This window comes from Podarcis tiliguerta (assembly GCF_965153285.1).
Source record: "Podarcis tiliguerta genome assembly, chromosome: 7".
Lineage (NCBI taxonomy): Eukaryota > Metazoa > Chordata > Lepidosauria > Squamata > Lacertidae > Podarcis > Podarcis tiliguerta.
This window is the reverse complement of record NC_139540.1, coordinates 20,340,420-20,360,950: the sequence shown is the minus strand read 5'-3', so window position 1 is coordinate 20,360,950 and position 20,531 is coordinate 20,340,420. Positions and strand designations below refer to the sequence as shown.

The following is a 20,531-nucleotide window of genomic DNA, read 5'->3' as shown; positions in this document are numbered from 1 at the left end:
TCTGATTACAGATGTCCCACCACATCATGTATGTTTTGGCCCATAGTTTTCAATGCATCTATAAAAAAAAATTACGTCCAAGGTATTACACATTCCTCTTGCACGGAATATTATAGCACCAGATGTTTTTTGACAGCGCATTATACTAGCACTACAGATTTTTTAAAAAAAAATGGTGAAGGGATCATAATGTCGCTGCTGTGGCAATTCTCATGCCAAAATCCTTTTTTAAGCACTTTTTGTTCATGGCTGAGCAGTCGCAAGCCCTTGTGTTGGAAACGCAGATATATCCCTTCCAACCAAAGGCTGCTCCTTAAATTACAATATTCTTACAGGGGATGATTGGTATGTGGTGGGAGGGGGATAGGAAACATGTGTACATCAGGATGGGCAAACTCAGTTGACAAGACCTATTTTGTTTGACAATGTAAGAAGAGCTTGCTGGATCAGACCAAATGCTCCTTTAGTCCAGCATTTAGTCATGGCAGCTAACAAAAGGCCTGCAGGAAGTCTGTTAGCAGGACATGAGTGGAGTGGTCCTCTCCCACTCATGATTCTCAGCAAATCATGTTCAAAGGCATATTGCCTCTGGCACCGAAGGTAGCACATAACCCTCATGACTCATAGCCTTTTAAAAAACAACTAGAACCTTAAGATCAACCAATCAAACCCGGATGCAAAAGACATACAGTGGTACCTCGGAAGTCGAATGGAATCCGTTCCAGAAGTCCGTTCAACTACCAAAATGTTCAGAAACCAAGGCGTGGCTTCTGATTGGCTGCAGGAAGCTCCTGCAGCCAATTGGAAGCCACGGAAGCCCCATCAGATGTTTGGGTTCCAAAGAACGTTTGCAAACCGGAACACTTATGTTTGCAGCGTTTGGGAGCCAAAACGTTCGACTCGCAAGGCATTCGCAAACCAAGGTACAACTGTACTTAGAATTCTGAGCCCAAGGATTTGTTTCAGTACCAGAACTGATTGCACAGCCCCTAAAGCCCCACTCCTGTGTGTCCCCCTTCCCCAATTTTCTTCATTTCAGCAATATAATTTGGAGTAGGGGGGAGCCATGTTGCCATTGCCGCTGTTAAACAATTGGAAGTTGCCAGTTCACAGAGCTACCTTTCACTCACCCCTGGCATGGATCATTCTTGGTGATGATCTCACATGCAGATACTTTTTGCTCTGAGCTGCAGCTGGACCCTGCTTTCCAAAGCATGCATGCTGCCAGTTTATTGAAAAGAACAGATGTGATAGTTTTGCCTGCATTTTGTTACGTACGCATTGATTGAAGTACATGCATTGATTAAAAGAACTGTGATGTGATTGTGGAATCACATAGATTCCTTTTTGTGTTGTGATTTATCTAAGTGCACATTTATTTATTTTTATTCAATTTATTAGATTTATATACTGCCCTGCATCAAAAGATCTCAGAGTGGTACACAAGATTAAAATATGAGATAAAATCACAAATAGATAGTTAAAACAGAAACAACAAAACAATAAGTAAATATGTACTGGTCTTCATTCATAATCCACAAAGGAAAAAGATGTTAACTGCACACGGCATCAAACTGATTATGTGCAGGGGTCTGAACAAACTCTGGATTTTTATTTTGTTTTTATTTCTTTAAGGTATGATGAACAGTTAAGGCATCAGTGCCATTCTGGAAATAAAATCAGATTCTAAAATCTGGGTAAAACATTAGAAGGGGGCAATGCCACAAGCATATTGAGGAACCATCCTCACTCAATTATTATCCAAACTTTCAATTCAACCCGTTTGTGGGTTATGGGCTAGGCAACCTTTCTCCATTATCTATAGGGAAGTTTCTGAGTAGCCTAGTAGAATCATAGAATCATAGAATTGGAATAGACCACAAGGGCCATCGAGTCCAGCCCCCTGCCAAGCAGGAAACACCATCAGAGCACTCCTGACATATGGTTGTCAAGCCTCTGCTTAAAGACCTCCAAAGAAGGAGACTCCACCACACTCCTTGGCAGCAAATTCCACTGTCGAACAGCTCTTACTGTCAGGAAGTTCTTCCTAATGTTTAGGTGGAATCTTCTCAATCCTGTTGTTCCAATTCAATTGCTTTTTGGAAATAAGCAAGACAGTGAAAAAGTTGTGATCTCTACAACAAGAAAATATTATCTCTCCAGTCTGCTCACTCCTGCTAATTTTATTAATGGACCTTACTGCATTCTGCTTTCTTGAACAAACAGTTTCTGCTCCCCTTCCCTCCTTTAACTGCAGCATGAAAATAGGTTGATTTTCAACACATCCCTTCCTTCCATATACAAGGCCAGGCTATTTCATCACATTAAAAGGGCACATCAGTGTGTAAGTCGATGCAGCCACACACAGAGGTCAAGGCAGGCCATGTTTATTTACTGCCAAACATATCTTAACACTGTGACACATTGTTAAAGCACATAAATAAATGCAAAATATTAAGCACACCAGTTATCACCTATAGGGATCTCTGCCTTTTCCACATTCTAAATAAATACTTAGGCCTAAGCCGATAATTGGCAGGTCACTAATACAATCAGTAGGTCAGTGGGTTAAAAAGCCACACACATTTCCACTTTGACACTGAAGCTTTGTAATGGTCTTGCAGCTAATTCAATAATACGGAAGCAAAAGTTGATAGAGCACATTACCTAGAAAGGGTCTAGATTTCAGCCGATTACCGAATCTCCCTGCCCAGCCTTCCTACGGGGCCAGTATTCCTATATAACAAAGTGGTCTTGTATGCATTACCACAATGGTGCAGAGACCACGTTCCCACAGCTTTAACTCTGGTTGTACAAGAGTGGTTGAATGCTAAGAACAATGTGAGCCAGAGCCAATTGCAATTTTCACCCAATGGTTGCTGTCTTTCTCAGTGGGATGAATATCAGATGGGAAACACCTATGTAATTTACCCCACCCACATGGTTCTGGGGATTCATTTCTGCAACAGAATGGAAAGATGGCATGAGTGGCTGTTGTGCTTTCCTGTGACATGAAGGTCCTTAAGGGTGCTGCTCCACATTTTTTAAGCAAACTGGTCTGTTTAACAATTGCCAGACTAATGCATACTAAATCCTTGGGAGGCTTTTGGGGGAGAAACTACATTGATGAGCCTGTAATTAAACTTTGGATTTTTCCACATATTGTGATATGGTTATTTTCTTTTATAAAAATGTACCAAAATACATATTTTAGGGTAAAATATGCTTAGAAATGTCTATATTGAAAGAAAATGTGAATTTGCATTTTGTGGTAAAATACGCATTTAAGTAAGTATTTGGATACAAATTTTCATATGGATTCTTTCCCCACCTCCAAAATGTACAGATCAATGTGGAAATGGGATGAAAACATGTGAAACAGGCATTGACTGGCAACAGACTGCTCCATCCATCCCTAGTGACAACCAAGTCAACTACTTGGTGACTACAATAATTGCTTGATAAACTAGTCATTTAGGAATCATGCGACATCTCTCTATGAGATTGTTTTACCATCTCCTAAGTGCAATTAATGGAAAGAAAGATCCTGCAAAATGATACGATCAGGTTGTGAATGTCCTGTTAAAAGCATCTCTGAATACATGCAAACTGTTTGCTAAGCACGAAGCTGTTCCTAGGTTCTTTGATAATATCGGTGTAAGTGTTTGTGCAGCAATTGTCCAAAAAGTACATTTCAAACAGCACAAAAAGCAGTCCTTGATGTTAGTTAATAATTGGAATGGTTTGGGAAAGCATAATAATATCCAATTTCATTTGTCTATTTGTCCCTTTCTTAAGCTACCCCCTGCCTTTACATGGAACAATGTTTCTTAAGATAACATAAATAGCCCTGCTCCATATCCAATACTCCTGATAGGGCCATATAGAATTCCCCCTATAGTTGGTGGCCCTCTGCCAATCAACAAGGCAGTGACATGAGGCCACCCACAGACGAAGTAGGAATTTCTTCATACCTGGGAGACTTCCTAGGGTTTTCATTTTTTTTTAAGTAGCACTTTGTTTAAAGAATGAGAAAAACCCTCCCCCGAAAGTCTCCCAAGGATTTAGTATGCATAGACCCTTCCCTAGCTATAGATGTTAAAAAGAGTTAAAAGCAATGCTAGTGATGAATGTAAGTAGGGGTGACAATCTCATTCCAAGATCAACAAGAGAAATAAATAAATCTCCAAAGCAAGGAAGGAGAGGTGGGTAACCATGTACTGTTCAGGTTGGAGATGAATAAATATATTCCTCCACAATCTGCCCCACCCCGATTTCTCCCCATTGATCTAGAGCAGGTGTAGCTAAACCTGTGGTTCTCTAGATGCTGCTAGACAGCAACTCCCATCATCCCTGATCACTGACCAATCTCTTGAGAGCCATAGTTTCCCCAAGCCAATCAACAGCATTGCTGGACTACAAATGCTCTCATTTACCATGCTAGCTGTGATTGATTAGCACTAGGAATGTCAGAGGATTACACTGTAAGCACAGTGCAGTGCAGCACTGCCTTTCCACAAAGGAGAGGACCACATTGAAATAAACACAATGAAATAATTGCAAAGAAGTGAGATGTAAGGAAAATAATGCTAAAAAATGAATATCAAAATATAGTGTGTATGTGTGGCATTACATACCACAAAAATAATATACAGTATAATTCTACTTACGTGAATGATGAAGCGGGTAGCATATTACAAGGGGAAAAGAAAATTCAGTTGAGCATATTTACCAACATGTCAGTATGAATGAACATCAGAATGGAATGAGGCACATTCATATACCCCTAATGCAGGCTTCCTCAACCTCCGCCCTCCAGATGTTTTGAGACTACAATTTCCATCATCCCTGACCACTGGTCCTGCTAGCTAGGGATCATGGGAGTTGTAGTCCAAAAAATATCTGGAGGGCCGAGGTTGAGGAAGCCTGCCCTAATGGGTCCAGCAATATTCAGAGGGCCATCATTTTAGCTACCACTTACCTACAGCAATATAGTGCTTTAGCACTCATTCAGGGCCAGTGATTGTATCAAATGTATGAAGGAAGAGTTCACACTCCTTTCACCAACTGTACTGCTCAGTATTTACCTTCCCCCAGTGATTGACATGGGGGTGAAGGGAAGCAGAGCCCCTTCATGAGTCTTTTTGGTTCCCAGGTTCTTTTGAGATGCCAATATCACACCTTGCTGCCTTTCATCCACTGGTATCATTCAAAAGTTTAGGGTCACTGTAAGCATAACAGTACAGAGTAATGGCCATTTTACTTGATAGCCTCATATATAATTGTGGAGTAGAAATCCCATCAATCAATCAATCAATTAGAGAATGTCCAGAAGAAGGCCTTTTGGTACTGCAAATGTTCTTTCACACGTGCTTTACAACAGTATTAAAGAACTCTGCACTCACCTGTTTTTATCGTGGATTTTCAAGATTTCATGTGTCTGCTGGAGCAGTTGTTTCTCCAGCTTGTAAGTAGATAATGAATTCTCCAGCAGCTGAATTTCTAGTCGAGACGTTTGATTTAGTACCTGAAGGAGGCAAGCGAGAAATAATAGATAGGTCTTCCAATACTTTTGACTTTAGCAGTCAACATTGCTGTTCTGCTTTGCTTGATCCCAGACGTATCACGATGATCCAAAAGAGAAATATTGCAAAACAGAGACGCACCAACAGGACATTTTATTTTGGTCTCTACAGGTTTTCCATTGTTCTTTTATGAAGTGCATTTACCTAAGAAGCTTGCCAGGGTGATTTAAATTTAAACACAAGCCAACCTGCTCCCCAGCTTCTGTTCTGTAAACAGAAGTTCCAAAACATCATTGTCCCAAGGTATTTCTTTGGCTGTGTTTGGTCTAGGTTTATTTATAGCATAGCTTCAGATATTGCATACCTCCTTGGAAGTAAGTCTACATTCCTCCCTTGAGCTTCTTCAATTTCAGTCATTCTAAGCCTAACTAGGTTCTTCCTCTGTCCTTACCAAACAACAACACCTAGAACAGTAGCCTTCAGTGTTCTCAGACCTTAGCCCACCTTTAAACCAAACATGTTTGGGGGAGCCCATTCCTTCCTATATATGGGGATGGGGGAATCTTCCTAGATACACATAAAATATAAGGCTGTCAATGCCAATCAGGTTATGGAGAATTTATAGGACCACCACCAATCATCATGTCTCTGCATGCCAAGCATGGTGCATGTGTGTTATTTAAAGAAGGCACCATTGGCCAAATGTAGAGTTGCCATAGGATATAACAGACCTGTCATTACAGGGAGGCAGACTATTTTCTACCATGACCCAAAATCATGTGTGCTCCAGCTATGAGTCACTTCAGATCCAAGAATTCTGTCTTGTGGATCACATTGTGAATCTACTTATTTGTGCATGATCAAATTGGGTTTGGGGGGGAATCGGTATAAAATTAGAAAGAGAAAGCTCTGGCGATTCTGATGGGCGATTGTCTAGAAAATTATTGAATAATACACATTTATCTTGTTGTATCACAACACATATCTTCTCTACATATTTGGATAGGATTGCCAGAAAAATAGTTGGTGTTATGAGTGACTCAACAAAAAAAGGTCACAATCTTTGGCCGAAATCCTGTGTGAAGCATAAATTCTAGTGTTGCCTTCTGATAGTGGGCATCCCCCCTATATTGTATGTGTGCCAAAAGTCAATTCTTATGTTTAATACTGTGACTGCAGGACTAAGCCAATGGGGATCAGCATCTACACTGCTCTGGTAATATAAAAGCCGGCCTTTGTTTATCAAGGATGATGGGTGAGTTGACCTTGACATGCTTATTTTCTCCTAATGCAGTTCAAATATATAGTGTAGCCTCTATTCTCTGTTATGACTTAAGACTAAAAATATAAGATTTTGGTTCCAGCAATTTCTCATGCTCATATTCCATTACCTACAAGCTAAGGCCGTCTTATATGAAACTTTTATTAGCCCTTCCATGGAAAACTAAGAAGCTGAGAGCTTGAGTAAGACTATATTGTCATCACCATGTGTATATTATCTCTAGCTAGACTAAATTAATTGTCCTTTCTTGTGTAATTGATCTTGTTACTCTATATGTTGATATGCGTTTTAAGTAATCATTTCGGGAAAGGATACTGTAAACACGGTTTGAGGCTCGGAGAATACAAAAAATATGATCCATCTCAAACACTCTGCTGGTATAACTAACTGGCCAGTGTAGTGATTACACACATGCATACATTTGTTTTAAGCAGACAGTCTGGATGCGCAGCATCTGCTAGATACCATATGCTTGAAACTGTAAGGGAAAGGGGAAAGAGTGGCGGAGAATTATGAATTGTGAACAGATAGATAATATCAAAGGGCTCTCAATGAGTTAGGGCCAACGGACATGTATCAGAAGCTGGGATGCTGATCTTGTGGACTTCTCTGTCTCCTCCCTTCAAACCCAGGCCCTGTCTGTGATGGGTTCCCAACAGGACTGCAATTAGCAAACAGATGTTCTCTAGACCTCTTAGCCTTTGGTATAGACTGTTGGGAACATAAGACTATGAGAAGAGCCTGCTGGATCAGGCCAAAATGGCCCATCTTGTCCGGCATCCTGTTACCACAGTGGTCAACCAAATGCCTGTGGGAAACAGAATTCAGACACAAGAGCCCTCTTCCCTCTTGTGGATTCCAGCAAATGGTATTCAGGAGCAGTACTGCCTCCAGTGGTAGAGGCAGTGCAGAATCATCTTGCCTATCAGTCAGCAATACCCTTCTCCTCTATGAATTTGTCTAATCCTCTTTAAAAGCTATGTAGAAACAGAGTCCCTACTTAATTACAGCTAGAACAGGCAGAAAGGGTCTGGTCTTTTCTTTAGCCCTGGAAGAAGAGGAGGAGGAGGAGGAGGAGGAGGAGTTTGGACTTGATATCCCACCTTTCACTCCCCTTAAGGTGTCTCAAAGCGGCTAACAATCTCCTTTCCCTTCTTTCCCCACAACAAACACTGTGAGGTGAGTGAGGCTGAGAGACTTCAGAGAACTGTGACTAGCCCAAGGTCACCCAGCAGCTGCATATGGAGGAGCGGGGAAGCGAACCCGGTTCACCAGATTACGAGTCCACTGCTCTTAACCACTACACCATAGGCCTTCCCACCTCTGGGTGTGACCAGCACATGGGGCAACACATGGAATGGCCTACACCATAGGCCATCCCACCTCCACTACCACCATTAAACAACAGGAGAAGTATTGTTGGACACATGGGACATTAAATGACTTGCAATCTTAAGCACATCACAGAAGCCCCTACAATAACTTACAATTCAGGTCAAGTTCTCACTGGGATGATAAACTTGTGTTTTGGCTGTTCCCAGCTCCCAGGGCTGGATGCAGGTTCAAGGGGACCCTCAGCAAAGTGCCTTCCACAGGTTCTGCCCTACATTGGATCCTTCCTCCCCTCAGCTATGGGCTGCGCCCCACCATTGCCCTGCAGCAGCATTGATGGAGTAAGAGTGTTTTCTCCAGTTCTAGATGGTAGGACCTGCACCAGTGGATTCAAGTTAAGGGAGCAGAGATTCCAACTAATCATCAGAAAGGACTTTCTGACAGTAAGAGCAGTTTGACCATGAAACGGACTCCCTTGGAAGGTGGTGGATTCTCCTTCCTTGGAAGTTTTTAAGCAGAGGTTGGATGGCCATCTGTCATTGTTGCTTTAGTTGAGATTCTTGCATTGCAAGCAGTTGGATTAGATGACCCCCAGCATCTTTCCCAACTCTACATTTCCACAACCCTGGGATTCTATAATGGTCTTCAATAAGCAATACTCCATGGGCACAGTGTATTTTTCATGGCTGTGAACACTGAAGAGAAAATCAAAGCAACCCAAGCTAGCCTAAAGCGGCAAGTGATCACATATATAAAAGGCACAATCAGAACTTTTCGACACATTTGATGCTTCAGTTGCTCACAGCTAGTATCCAAGCTGTTTATTTGAAGTCAGCAGCAGCAGCTCACTTTCTTGGCTAGTCCAGCCTGAGACAACACATGCAGAGCAAACTATACCAAGCAACTCCCATTTGGCCCAAACCAGGACCCTTTAACTGAAAGCAGCCTTTGCTGCCGTTGCCACCAATCAATAACTGTGTTTCCTGCAGCAAAAATAAATAAATAAATGCCGAGAAGCACAGTATGAGGAAATGACACAGAAAAAGGGGAGTAAAGGGGGGAAATGTTTTGTCATAGTTAATGGCCTGGTGAATGCAGCCGTGGAAACATACCTGTGTTTCGACATCTGTGAGCTTTCTTGTCTGCTCTGCTGTCTGGCTGAGGAGGCTGGTTCCTATTTCCAGCATGGTGGCGGTATGGTTCTGCACAGCGTTCTGCTGTAACTGCGCCATCTCTGATTTCATGTTTTCCACAATGTAGTTTTCAAGCTATAGAACAGAACAGATAACGAGTTTAAATGGCAGCAACGTATTTATGTTAAAATGCATCTGCAATTTAAATGTGTGTGTGTGTGTAATAAATTTATAAGCGCTTTTTCCTCTCCATAGAGGACTTCAAAACAATGTGAAATGCAAGAGGTTTTAAAAATAAAAATAAGCAAAGCAAAAATAACAAAGCTTGGAAACAATCCCATAAATACTACCAGCACAGCAAACAAAAGTAAAATCAGCAACAGAACATAAGAAGATTTCAGGGGCAGGACTGAGGAGGAATGGTGCCCCCCACTTTCTCCTGAACCTTCCCAAAAATAGGAGGACAGTATAGATTTAGAACAGTGGTTTGCAGAAGGACCTAGTTCAGAGATTGCAGAGGGGGAAAGCTGGGAAATATTGGAAGAGGAACAGCAGGAAGAAGAAACACCAGGGAAGAGACAGCTCGCAGACTCGGTGTCTTTGGAGAACATTCCTGAGCCAACTTGCCCCAGGACTAGGCGTGCAGTGAGAGTAGCTGAACAGAAAGCTCAGAGACAGAAAGCCCAGCTCAGCCAGGACAGGGATGATGTAGGATAAGGGGGGACAAAGGGGGAGACAAAGGCGGGTGGCGGCTTTACTTGGAGCAACGCCATTTCTAGAGAGAGACTACATTCCTTTATGAAGAGAAGAAGAGTTTGGATTTGATATCCCGCCTTTCACTCCCCTTCAGGAGTCTCAAAGCGGCTAACAATCTCCTTTCCCTTCCTCCCCCACAACAAACACTCTGTGAGGTGAGTGGGGCTGAGAGACTTCAAGGAAGTGTGACTGGCCCAAGGTCACCCAGCAGCTGCATGTGGAGGAGCGGAGACGCGAACCCGGTTCCCCAGATTACGTGACTACCGCTCTTAACCACTACACCACACTGGCTCAACTTTATCTCTCACTGTGGTTATTGAATAAACTAATTGGTAAGAACTAAACTTTTTTTATCTGTTTGTTTGCTGCCACTGGGGGAGGGATCTGATTCCCTGAAGCCTGACAGGAGATGAGTCCTGCCATCAAGCCAAAGGCCCAGATTCTAGTCCAACTTTCTGGTATCATATCAGATGCCTACAATAGCACTGTCCCTGCTTGTGATTCACTTCAATAGGTATTCAGAAACATATTGCCTCCTGCAGTGGAGGTAGAACAGGCATCATGGCCAGCCGTGATTGATGGCCTTATCCACCACCAATATGTCTAATATTCTTTTATAGCCATCTAAGTGGTGGCCATCATTACATTCACTGGAATCTAGTGTGGAGAACTACACTGTCCTGAATTTTCCAACATTTAGCTTCCCTGGATTCATAGCCAGCAGCCTCAGGCATACCATTTTCTCATAAGACAAGGTGAGTAGTGGTTCTTCTGCAGTGAGATGTAGCCCTTTCATATGCAGTATGTTTAGGAATCAATCCTACCATTCCGGAAACAAAAGTTCATTGCAGCTTCCCTTGTAAAAATCAATCACCCAACGCACTTTTACACAACAGCTGATTCAACAAACTATGTGATGAGCCATATAATAAAGTCAGTTGGGGCCAAATGAACTCTTACCTTCCCTTTGGCCTCTAATGTTGCCTTGGGGAGTACCAATAGTGTCCAAAGTTGTGGATGGAAAACACATTATAATATGTTACAATGGGAAGGCTAGATTTACACATCTAGTAGCAAAATTGCAGTTCTGAGAAGCTCATAATCAAGAAATAGAGCAAAACCACAAGAATTGGCTTGTGACATTCAGAGGGAGTGTGTGAATTAATTTCCTCCAAAATAGTACTGGGTTGATGACATTTTTAGAGTGTGATAACCTCTCACAGAATAATTGTAACACAGAACTCCATTGTAATAATTTCCAGAGAAATATCCTTGTTAGTCTCTGGAAACAAAAACAAGAAAGTCTTGTAAAGAAAATCTTGTGGCACCTTAAAGACTGACAAATTTATGATGAATAAGCTTCTCTTGCGGACTATAATCCAGTACCCGCATCAACTGAAGTGGACTATAGTCCACAAGAGGTTATGCTATAATAAATATATTCATCTTGTTTTTTACAGATGGCCATGAGGGGGGGAAATCTGTATTTTATTATTGGGACAGTAAATGAGGAGTGCACAGCTTACAAAGTCAAATGTACATATGACTAAGTCATGTGATTAATTTTTCATGTACATCTATATAATTTGATCATTAGCTAACTGCGTACTTACATACTGCTTTGTGAAGAGTTTTTTTATTTATTTGAAAAGTGGACTATAAATGTATTAAATAACAGAAATAACAGCAACAAAAACATTAGCATCATGGTATGACTATTCAGCTCCATTTCTGAAATATGCTTAATTTATTTTTGTAGGCTACATTAAATAGTATATTCACAGTCATAGTTATAGCTGAGACTTCTGCATAAAATCTAGTGCCCATCATACGCATCAGATTATAGGGTTTTTGAATCAATGGAATTGATGGGTAAATGTAAAACTCCCATCTCCCAGAGATCTACGAATGTAAGGGGAAAGAGGAAGGCAAAGACAACTTCATACACATGTCTGTGAATCAGTTTGATGGACCTCTCACTCCTCTGGTGATATTATCTCACTACCCTGTGAGAGAGCCCTGAGAAAGGGCGGCAAATAGAGACACCACCATCTTGTCTGCAGACAGAGCAATTCAGATTGCCTCTTCTGGAGTCTCCCTTCACAGCAGTTACAGAAAGGGGCTCAGTATGCATTGGACTTTGCAGATGATACTCACTGGGTAAGATATGAAAGTCTAGCTTGGGTTTACTGACTATCAACAACTTTCTAAGTCAATGTAATTCAGAGTAAAGCATTGCAAGTGGGTTCAGAGTCTTTGAGTCTTGGCTAAGCTGTTCTTTCTTTGTCCCTGCCTGAACATGTGCAGGATATTCGTTCCCATGTCAGATTTTGAGTGTTTCAGCTAGGGATGCAGAGGATGGATTTAGGCATAAAGTGGCAGGAGACCTGAATGTCTTCTCCAGTGAAGAACAGATAGGCATTGTTGACCAGATGCCAGGATCTCTGGAGTGTTTGCAGATGTAGGAGGTGTTTTCGCTATTGCTATTTTGATAATATTTCTTTGGAGTTCACAGCCTTTTAAAACCAATTCCAGGAATGTGACCCTGTGCTCCCTGTGTTACTGTCTTGAATAATGGTCACTTAAATACATTGAAGCTGGGGTCATTTTTTTGGGGGGGGGGGAGAGTGAGAAGAAGAATTCAATAACATCTGAGATTCTTTGATGCAACACACTGCAAAGACAATGCCAGTTATGTATTGCGTAAGCAGGCACATTCTGTGGCCCGTGAGAACAGTGAAAAAAAATGAGACAAGACACTGAAGTTCGGTGAAAACCAGATGAGATTTTCACTGACTATGGTCAGTAAGCTGGGTTGGCATGGCTGTAGGACAAGGATGAGTTCCTCATTCCACTCTGCCTTTGCTGATGGAATGGCAATGCATTGAGCTTAGAAAGGCCCTCCATGGGAGTTCTCCAGCATTGAACTCTGGTTTGATGAATGCCTGGCATCCAGGGTCTCACTAGGCAAGTGGGGAGAGATTCCTGTTAGGCAGAGATCCTAACTCATGCTGGGCGTGTCTTAGTGAATCCTCCCCTCAGACCCATTTACTCGGAACCAGGCAAAGGGCCTTCTCGGAAATGGCGCCCATCCTGTGAAAAACCCTCCCATCAGATGTCAAAGAAATAACTACAGTGGAACCTCGGGTTGCGGACGTAATTGGTGGTGGAGGCATGTCAACAACCCACAGCGTTCGTTACCTGCAGCGCCGCATCTGCACAAGCACGTGGCGTGATTCTGAGCATGCTTCTGAGCATGCGCAAAGCGCGGTTTAGCACTTCTGCACATACATGAGCATCAAAACCCAGAAGTAAGCCTTTCTGGTACGTCCGGGTTTACCGCGGTCTGTAACCTGAAAACGCGTAACCCAAAGTGTTTGTAACCCGAGGTACCACTGTATCTCACTTTTAGAAGACATCTGAAGGCACCCCTGTTTAGGGAAGTTTCTAATGTTTGATGCTTTATTGTATTTTTAATATTTTGTTGGGAGCTACCCAGAGTGGCTGGGAAACCCAGCCAGATGGGGGATATAAATAAATTATTATTATTATTATTACTACTACTGCTGCTGCTACTATGCCGATCCTACCCAATTCCATTTCCACCCACACTTGTAACAAAAATTCTCTCCAATGCTTAACATAATGAGGGAAAAGGGAAACAAACAAACAAACAAGCCTCCAAAGAGGCCAGTTGAGGTTGAGAGGAAAGTACCGGAGACCCTTTTAATGGCTTCCGCCCTTCCTTTCTCACCTGAGTTCCCATGGGATGAATACCACCCCATGAGATCTTGTGAGGGCAGATGCAATTCTGCCTCCCCCATTCCTTTTCTGGGCTCTGCACTGCTGGACAATGTTGCCCCATGTGCTGGTCACACCCAGAAGGAGGCTCAGAGGTGTATGAACTTTCCTTTATACAACCTGAAACTTTTCATATGTGATTTAAATTACTTTTATACTTACACCACATTGTTATGAGACTCCCAAGGCATTTTTTAAAGGCTCATTTCCCTACTAAGCAAAGTTTTAGTCTTACATCTGAACCAGCCCTCTGAAGTTGCCTTGCCCATTTTAGTCGGGTAACACCCTCGTGTTCTACTGCCGTTCCTTTTCTATTAATGCTACAGGGGAAGTGAGCATGTTTCATTCTGAACAGTAAGCAGCACCCAATACGGGCCAGATGTGTGCCTTGATTTAGGGACTGAGGGAAAAAGTAAGAAGGGAAATGTACAGCATGGGATTAATACAAAAGCGCCCTTTCATCTTTTATCTATGTACTTCTGCAGATACCAGACTGGCAAAGGCTGATGAATTGCACTGGCTGAGGTCAAGAAAGATTTGTAACAAATTTGATTGTCTATGTAGAACTACAAGTGGTGGTGGGGTTTTTTTGGGGGGGGTGTTGGTGGGAGGCAGAGAATGTTTGCATATGAGGGAGAAAATGGAGCTGTCCCTCCAGAACAAATATAGGTGATTGAGAGATGATTTTTCAGCTCAGAAAAGGGAGAAAACCAATGGAAGCATTAGAATAGAAGCTCAGAAATATCACAGGCTTTGCTTGCAATAATGCTGAGTTACTGAATAATACCAGTGCAAACATGCTACCTGGCATTCTAAGGGCCCCTTCTTACAAATGCTCCAATAAGGCTACACTAGGATTCATAAAAAGGGAATCACAAACAGGGAGTGTGGTGTTGCATTCAGGTCTGGCTTTTGAGCTTCCTAAATACATCTGCTTAGTCACTGTGAGAACAAGATGCTTCCTCATGTAATAATAATAATAATAATAATAATAATAATAATAATAATACCTTTAATTATTTATATGTCGCCCATCTGACTGGGTTGCCCTGGCCACTCTGGGCAACTCCTAACAAAACATTAAAAACACAAAGACATCCAAAGAGAGAGGGAGTGGTGTGTGTGTGTATAAAACCCATCATATTGACTTCAATAAATATCCTAGATCTTTTGCATTGTTGTATCTGAAAGGTCTTCTGAGCATTTCCCAGTCAATCCGAGGTAAGTTGAAGCACAGCTCACCCATTTCTAGTGGAACAACCTGTTCCCCTCTGCACTAATGAACCTAGAGAAAAACCAAGAGGAAGCATAGACTTGCCATACATCAGGAAACTTCCTGACATGTCCTGGTTTTGGGGTGTAAAAAGGGGGTCGGGGTGAACTTTGCCCACAAAATGTCAGGGAAAACCCGGATGTATAGCAATGTGATGGAAAAAGCAGCAGAAACAGCTCCAAAAGCTTAAAATCACTATTGGGGGGGTGTCAACCATTTTTGTGGGTTTCTTTAAAAAAGCAACTTTGCGGGTGTCAGGAATTTTACTTTTTGAACTATGGCAACCCTAGAAAACATTACCGATAGTAGCTCACTAGGTTAAGTCTCGGGTATCATGGTTTAAACAGCAAAACCTTCTTTGGAAGAGAAACAAACTACAGTCTCTGGTTTGGATGCAATTCCAAGACAGGACTTGTGGTCTGTTTCCTCTGTGAGCTAGTTGGGAGGAGCAAAACAGACCAAAGAAGCACAATCACAGTACAGTGGTACCTTGGGTTACATACGCTTCAGGTTACAGACGCTTCAGGTTACAGACTCTGCTAACCCATAAGCTTTACCTCAGAATGAGAACAGAAATCGTGTGGCAGCAGCGGGAGGCCCCATTAGCTAAAGTGGTACCTCAGGTTAAGAACAGTTTCAGGTTAAGAACGGACCTCCAGAACGAATTACAGGTAACACTGTAAACCATTAACTATGGTTTCCTGTGACATGAGATTGACAACATAGATTGTATGGCCTCATTTGTATATAATACTAAACCATAGTTGGCTGTTGATTCTACAGAAAAGGCTTTCTTATGCATTTCTTTATTTGCTTTATGGCTTTCCTTTCTTTTTTGCTTTGGAGCCTCTGTCTAAGCCAGCTCTTTTTATGCTTTATGTTAGCTCGCAGCCTGCCTGCATAATAGTATGGGTGCTCATGCTATTAAATTCTGCGGCATCTGCTTTCTGTAAACACTCATTACACTGAATCTGTGTTTTCAACAATGTGGTAATACTCAGCAGCGATGTAATAAAGCTCCAACGTTCTCCGAAATAAAACTGCCACAGAGTTAAATATTATTGTTTATTAAACATTCCAGGAGATTGCGTATTAGGAGTAACTGATTTTATTTTATTTATTTTATTTTTTTGCTTTCGGTGTTTACCAAATGATCTTTATAGAAGCCACCCAAACGCTAATGATTAAAATGCAAACAGAAATGCTGAACATGAGTGCATGTTAAGGTTAGTGGCTTCCGGCATATGCCTATAAATAACATAAGAGCCATTCTCTCTTACTTTGATTGACTATTAGTGTAGTTTACACTTTTACATTTGACCAGAAGAAGTACAATGGGTGCCCAGATGATTCTGAGATCACAAATAGGCTTCAGAATTCTATTAATTGGCCTCAGTAAGAGGGTGAAGCTTAGCATGACAAGAAATGGTTTTCAAGCTGAAACCCGTTAAAACCCTTTTAAGTATACAGTGTGTTTTGGAGGTTGATGAAAGGCGATAAATTGCCCCATAGCTCAACAGCACACATGGCAGCTGGTACATGCATCCATACTAAAAAGAAATCATGAACAACATTGGGAAAGGAACTATGAGCATGTGTGAAGTGTAATTCACAAACTGATTGGTGCACCAGGTAGGCTGATAATTTATTATCAGCATTTATTTGCTGTGGTTCAGGACCGAAGCCTTCCATGTTAGAACACGAAACACAGATAAAATCAAATTAATTAAGACAGCAAGACTAAAGGCAGTGTGAAAGGACTCCATAGTCCAACACAAGCAAATGCAGTAATGCAACTCAAAACTATTTAAAACTGAGACCGCATTGGTATAAAGAATAAAATATTGGCCACTGCACTTTTAACTAAAAGGCAGAGGGGAACAAAATGATTTCCTGGAGCTGTTCAAAGGTTGCTAAGGAACAAGGTCAAAGATATATCCCTCAAGGGAGAGTTCCACATATATGGGGCCATTACCAAGAAGCCCCAGTCTCAAGGACCACCTAATCCCTTATATCCCTGCCCAATGACTGCAGCCTTTGGGAAAGTTGCTGTTAGATGTTTCCACAGCTCAGGTGCATGGTTTGTACCCACCAAGAGCCATTCATTCAGTTTGGTGGAACTCCCTTCCAGCTGAGGTCAGATGGGATACCTCCGCTTCTGAAGAGTCGCCTCCCCCCCCCCCCCCGTGGGCACTTTAACTGAAGCCTGCTTTTTAAAATGTTGGCCAATTTTTACCTATTCTCAATGCATTTCTTATATACTGCTTAGAGACAATAGTGGTTAAGGAGTATAGAATTTTTTTAAACAAACAAAAAATATGTACGGTTGCAGAATACATAGCATTTGCATAAAGGCAATTCATGTATTGAAGTTAGACAGGCTTTGGCATGGTACACTTTCAGAGGGTGCTAAACACTAAAAATATTATTTTTACAGCCTTTCCCAGATGGATGAGTTGACTACTGGGGAAGTATCTGACTTCTTTTTTGAAAACTTTTTGAAATTAATTTTTACTTCTTATATTCTTTTATTCTTTTACTGCTGTATATCACCCAAGGCTTCTTCTTGGCTGCAGCTCGCAGTTAGTGATGAGAGAGCTTCACTCAAGGGTCTGGTTCAGACAACATGCTAAGCCAAACCTTGGCTTATATCAGTGGGGTATGGCACTAAGAAGGACCAGGGGGGAGACAGTGGCTATGAATTCCTCTCTAACTATCTACACATTCAGTTGCAGTCCTTGGTCAGCTATAGGTTGGGCTTCTTACAATGTGTGAACAAGACCACAAAGAAGAGATTTGCCCCTATGTTTCTCAACATATTGCTCCATGCTGAAGCCACTTACATCTGTCAAGGCTGAATTGCCGGCATAATCTGTTAAAAAACAAGAAAATCACATCCATTCACTAGGGATAATTCAGAGTTAGCAGCTGATTTATCAAAGGGCGGAGAAAGCCTATACAGAACTGTGGCTGACCACACATGTTCAGTTTCTGTCTCTCAACATGATATTTCAATAAACATATTGAGAGCATTTATCTGAGATGTATACCGGATCACACATACAAATAAACAGTTGGTGTTTATTTGAATGTGCAATCACTGAAGTAAACACAGCTGTATTTGGAGTACGTGATGTTTAAATGCGCTGCTTCCAATCCAATTGGCTTGCAGGGGTTCAAATACACTTGTGCTTGATAAGGATCACCTTAGGGCAACAATGCCTGCTGAAAAATCAAAATATATGCACAATTTGAGTAGGAAAATATTGGGTTTGCCAGTGAAAAACCACCTTCGCTGTGCTTTCATGGCCACGATCAAAATGCACTTATTTTCCTTCTTGCGCTAAATTAGAAATTAACAAGCTGATTCATCTTCTTTATTTATAGTATTTCTTTATCATTTCATAAAATGTATACACCACTTGATTATTAAAAAACCGCTCAAAAAGCAAAAAAAAGATAAAACAATAAAAGCGACAAAAAAAATCACAACAAAAAAACATACAAAAATTAGAATACTAAAACCGATTAAAATCACCTCAACTTTCTAAGCATCTTGGTAGACTCTTCTAGACAGGAATGTTTTTAGCAGGCACCAAAAATAGTACAGTGAAGGTGTCTGCTTGATCTCAATAGGCAGGGACTCCCAAAGTGCAGGTTGAAATCAGAAATGTTCAGTGCGTTGGGTTTGCTGACCCAGGAGATCCCCTTTGGATAATAACAATAACAACAATAATTTAATCTATTTATATACCACCTTTCTCTCAAATTGGGAAAAGGCAGCAGCTCTGCAAGATCTTTTAAACTTCCCTACCCCTTCAGGTTTGTTGAAGGAGAAACTTTTGTTAAATAGCTGAGCAGACTGCATAGTTATCTAATGTGTTTCTCTGCTATTCATCCATGTCCTGGTTGTTAATTATAACTTAGAGAGAGAAGTGTGGAAAATCAGTCTCTTGGGCCCTTTTGCACATCTCCAAGACATGGACGACAAAAAGTTGAAATTTCAAGGGTGCACTTGAAAGCAATGAAAGCAGTGAAACCCAGACTATATCCACTGTTGTTGTTCAGCTCTCCTGAAATCCCAGATAATAAAGTTTAGAATTTCCATATCCAATGATCATAATGTTTCATGGAGGTATGACCCTCTATTATCTTCAGGGGCAAACAAACATCTGTGGTGAAATACTCTTAAAATTAACTACAATAAATTATACTGTACTTCACTACAGCACTTCTCCCAAAAAGGTGTAACTCATAATAAGCGTGAGAGATAATCTCACTCTTGATTTAAATACATCAAGATTAAATCAAGAGGAATTCATATCAAAAGAATGACACATCTACAATACACTAATGCCAAGTGGATTTAATTGGGGTTGTTATGCAGGTAGGGAGGGGGAAAGGATGAACCTGTAATTTATTGTAGGTTTGTTTGTATATTCAAAATTAATAAAAAATATTTTTTAACAATGTGCAATTAACTTTGCCGTTCACTATCATGAAGGAAGCCAAAAATCTAATCTATATGGTTCATCTCTGTTCATTGAAATAAACAGAGGATGGTATACATACCAGAAAACTTGATTAGTCACTGGCAATTAAAAATTAGACAGAGGATTATTTCTCCCATGCATGGCACTTCTGTTCTTGGATTTACATGTAATATCTACTTTTGATTACAGCTTCGCTTAATATGGTTAGACAACCATATTCATTGGTGTCCTGTAAAGTTTGGTATATTTATGGTCTTCAGTTTTTATAGCACTAATGTGTAGCACAAGTGGTTTAGTGATGAATATTCCATATAGATGGCAATGTTTACTTTAGTTCCTCCCCAAGAATTGTATCAATACATCTCTGTTGGACTTGCTTTATAATTGTAGGAGCACATAAACTGAACAATTCCAGAAATGACCGTGGCAATAAAGGAGCGATTTTCAGTTTCCCACAGCACCATAAAAACAGCAAAATGCTAATGGAAACTACAGTACATGTCTTCCTTTCCACTCCCATAATTCTGCACCCATCTATTAAACTCCACATGGCCTTAGCCCTAACTTTACTTTTAATGAGATTGCCTGCATAACTCTCCACATATAAAACTCTCCAAGTATTGAGAACAAAAAATTTCAACGTAAGTGTGCAGCCTCCATTTACCCAGGATGCACCAGTATTCTGAATCGCACATGAAAAACAAAATGGCCGCTGAGTATTTTCAACAGTGGGCTTAGTGCCCGACTCTGGGTTCGACTTGTTTAGAATTTAGGGAAATCTGCATTTGGTTTTACTGAGACATCAAACTATAAAGCTGAATGCCCTGAATATTGATAATACCAAGTGTAGTCATTTCTTAGAAGTGTTGGGTGTGGCTGTATTCCACTGAGCAAAAGAAAAAAAGGCTTGGATGTTACACAAGGTTTTGTGTGTGG

At 41.1% G+C, this 20,531-nt stretch overlaps 1 protein-coding gene across 2 annotated transcripts in view; it reads right to left on the bottom strand.

Moving 5' to 3' along the window:
• ANGPT1 (angiopoietin 1) overlaps positions 1-20,531 on the bottom strand; it is a 161,815-nt gene that overhangs the window by 59,745 nt on the left and 81,539 nt on the right. For both annotated transcript variants that reach the window (XM_083450598.1, XM_083450597.1), the window contains 2 exons: positions 9,252-9,407; positions 5,406-5,527 (listed from right to left, as the gene is read on the bottom strand). In XM_083450598.1, coding sequence (XP_083306724.1) covers positions 5,406-5,527; positions 9,252-9,407 — 278 coding nt within the window. The remainder of the gene's footprint in view (positions 1-5,405; positions 5,528-9,251; positions 9,408-20,531) is intronic.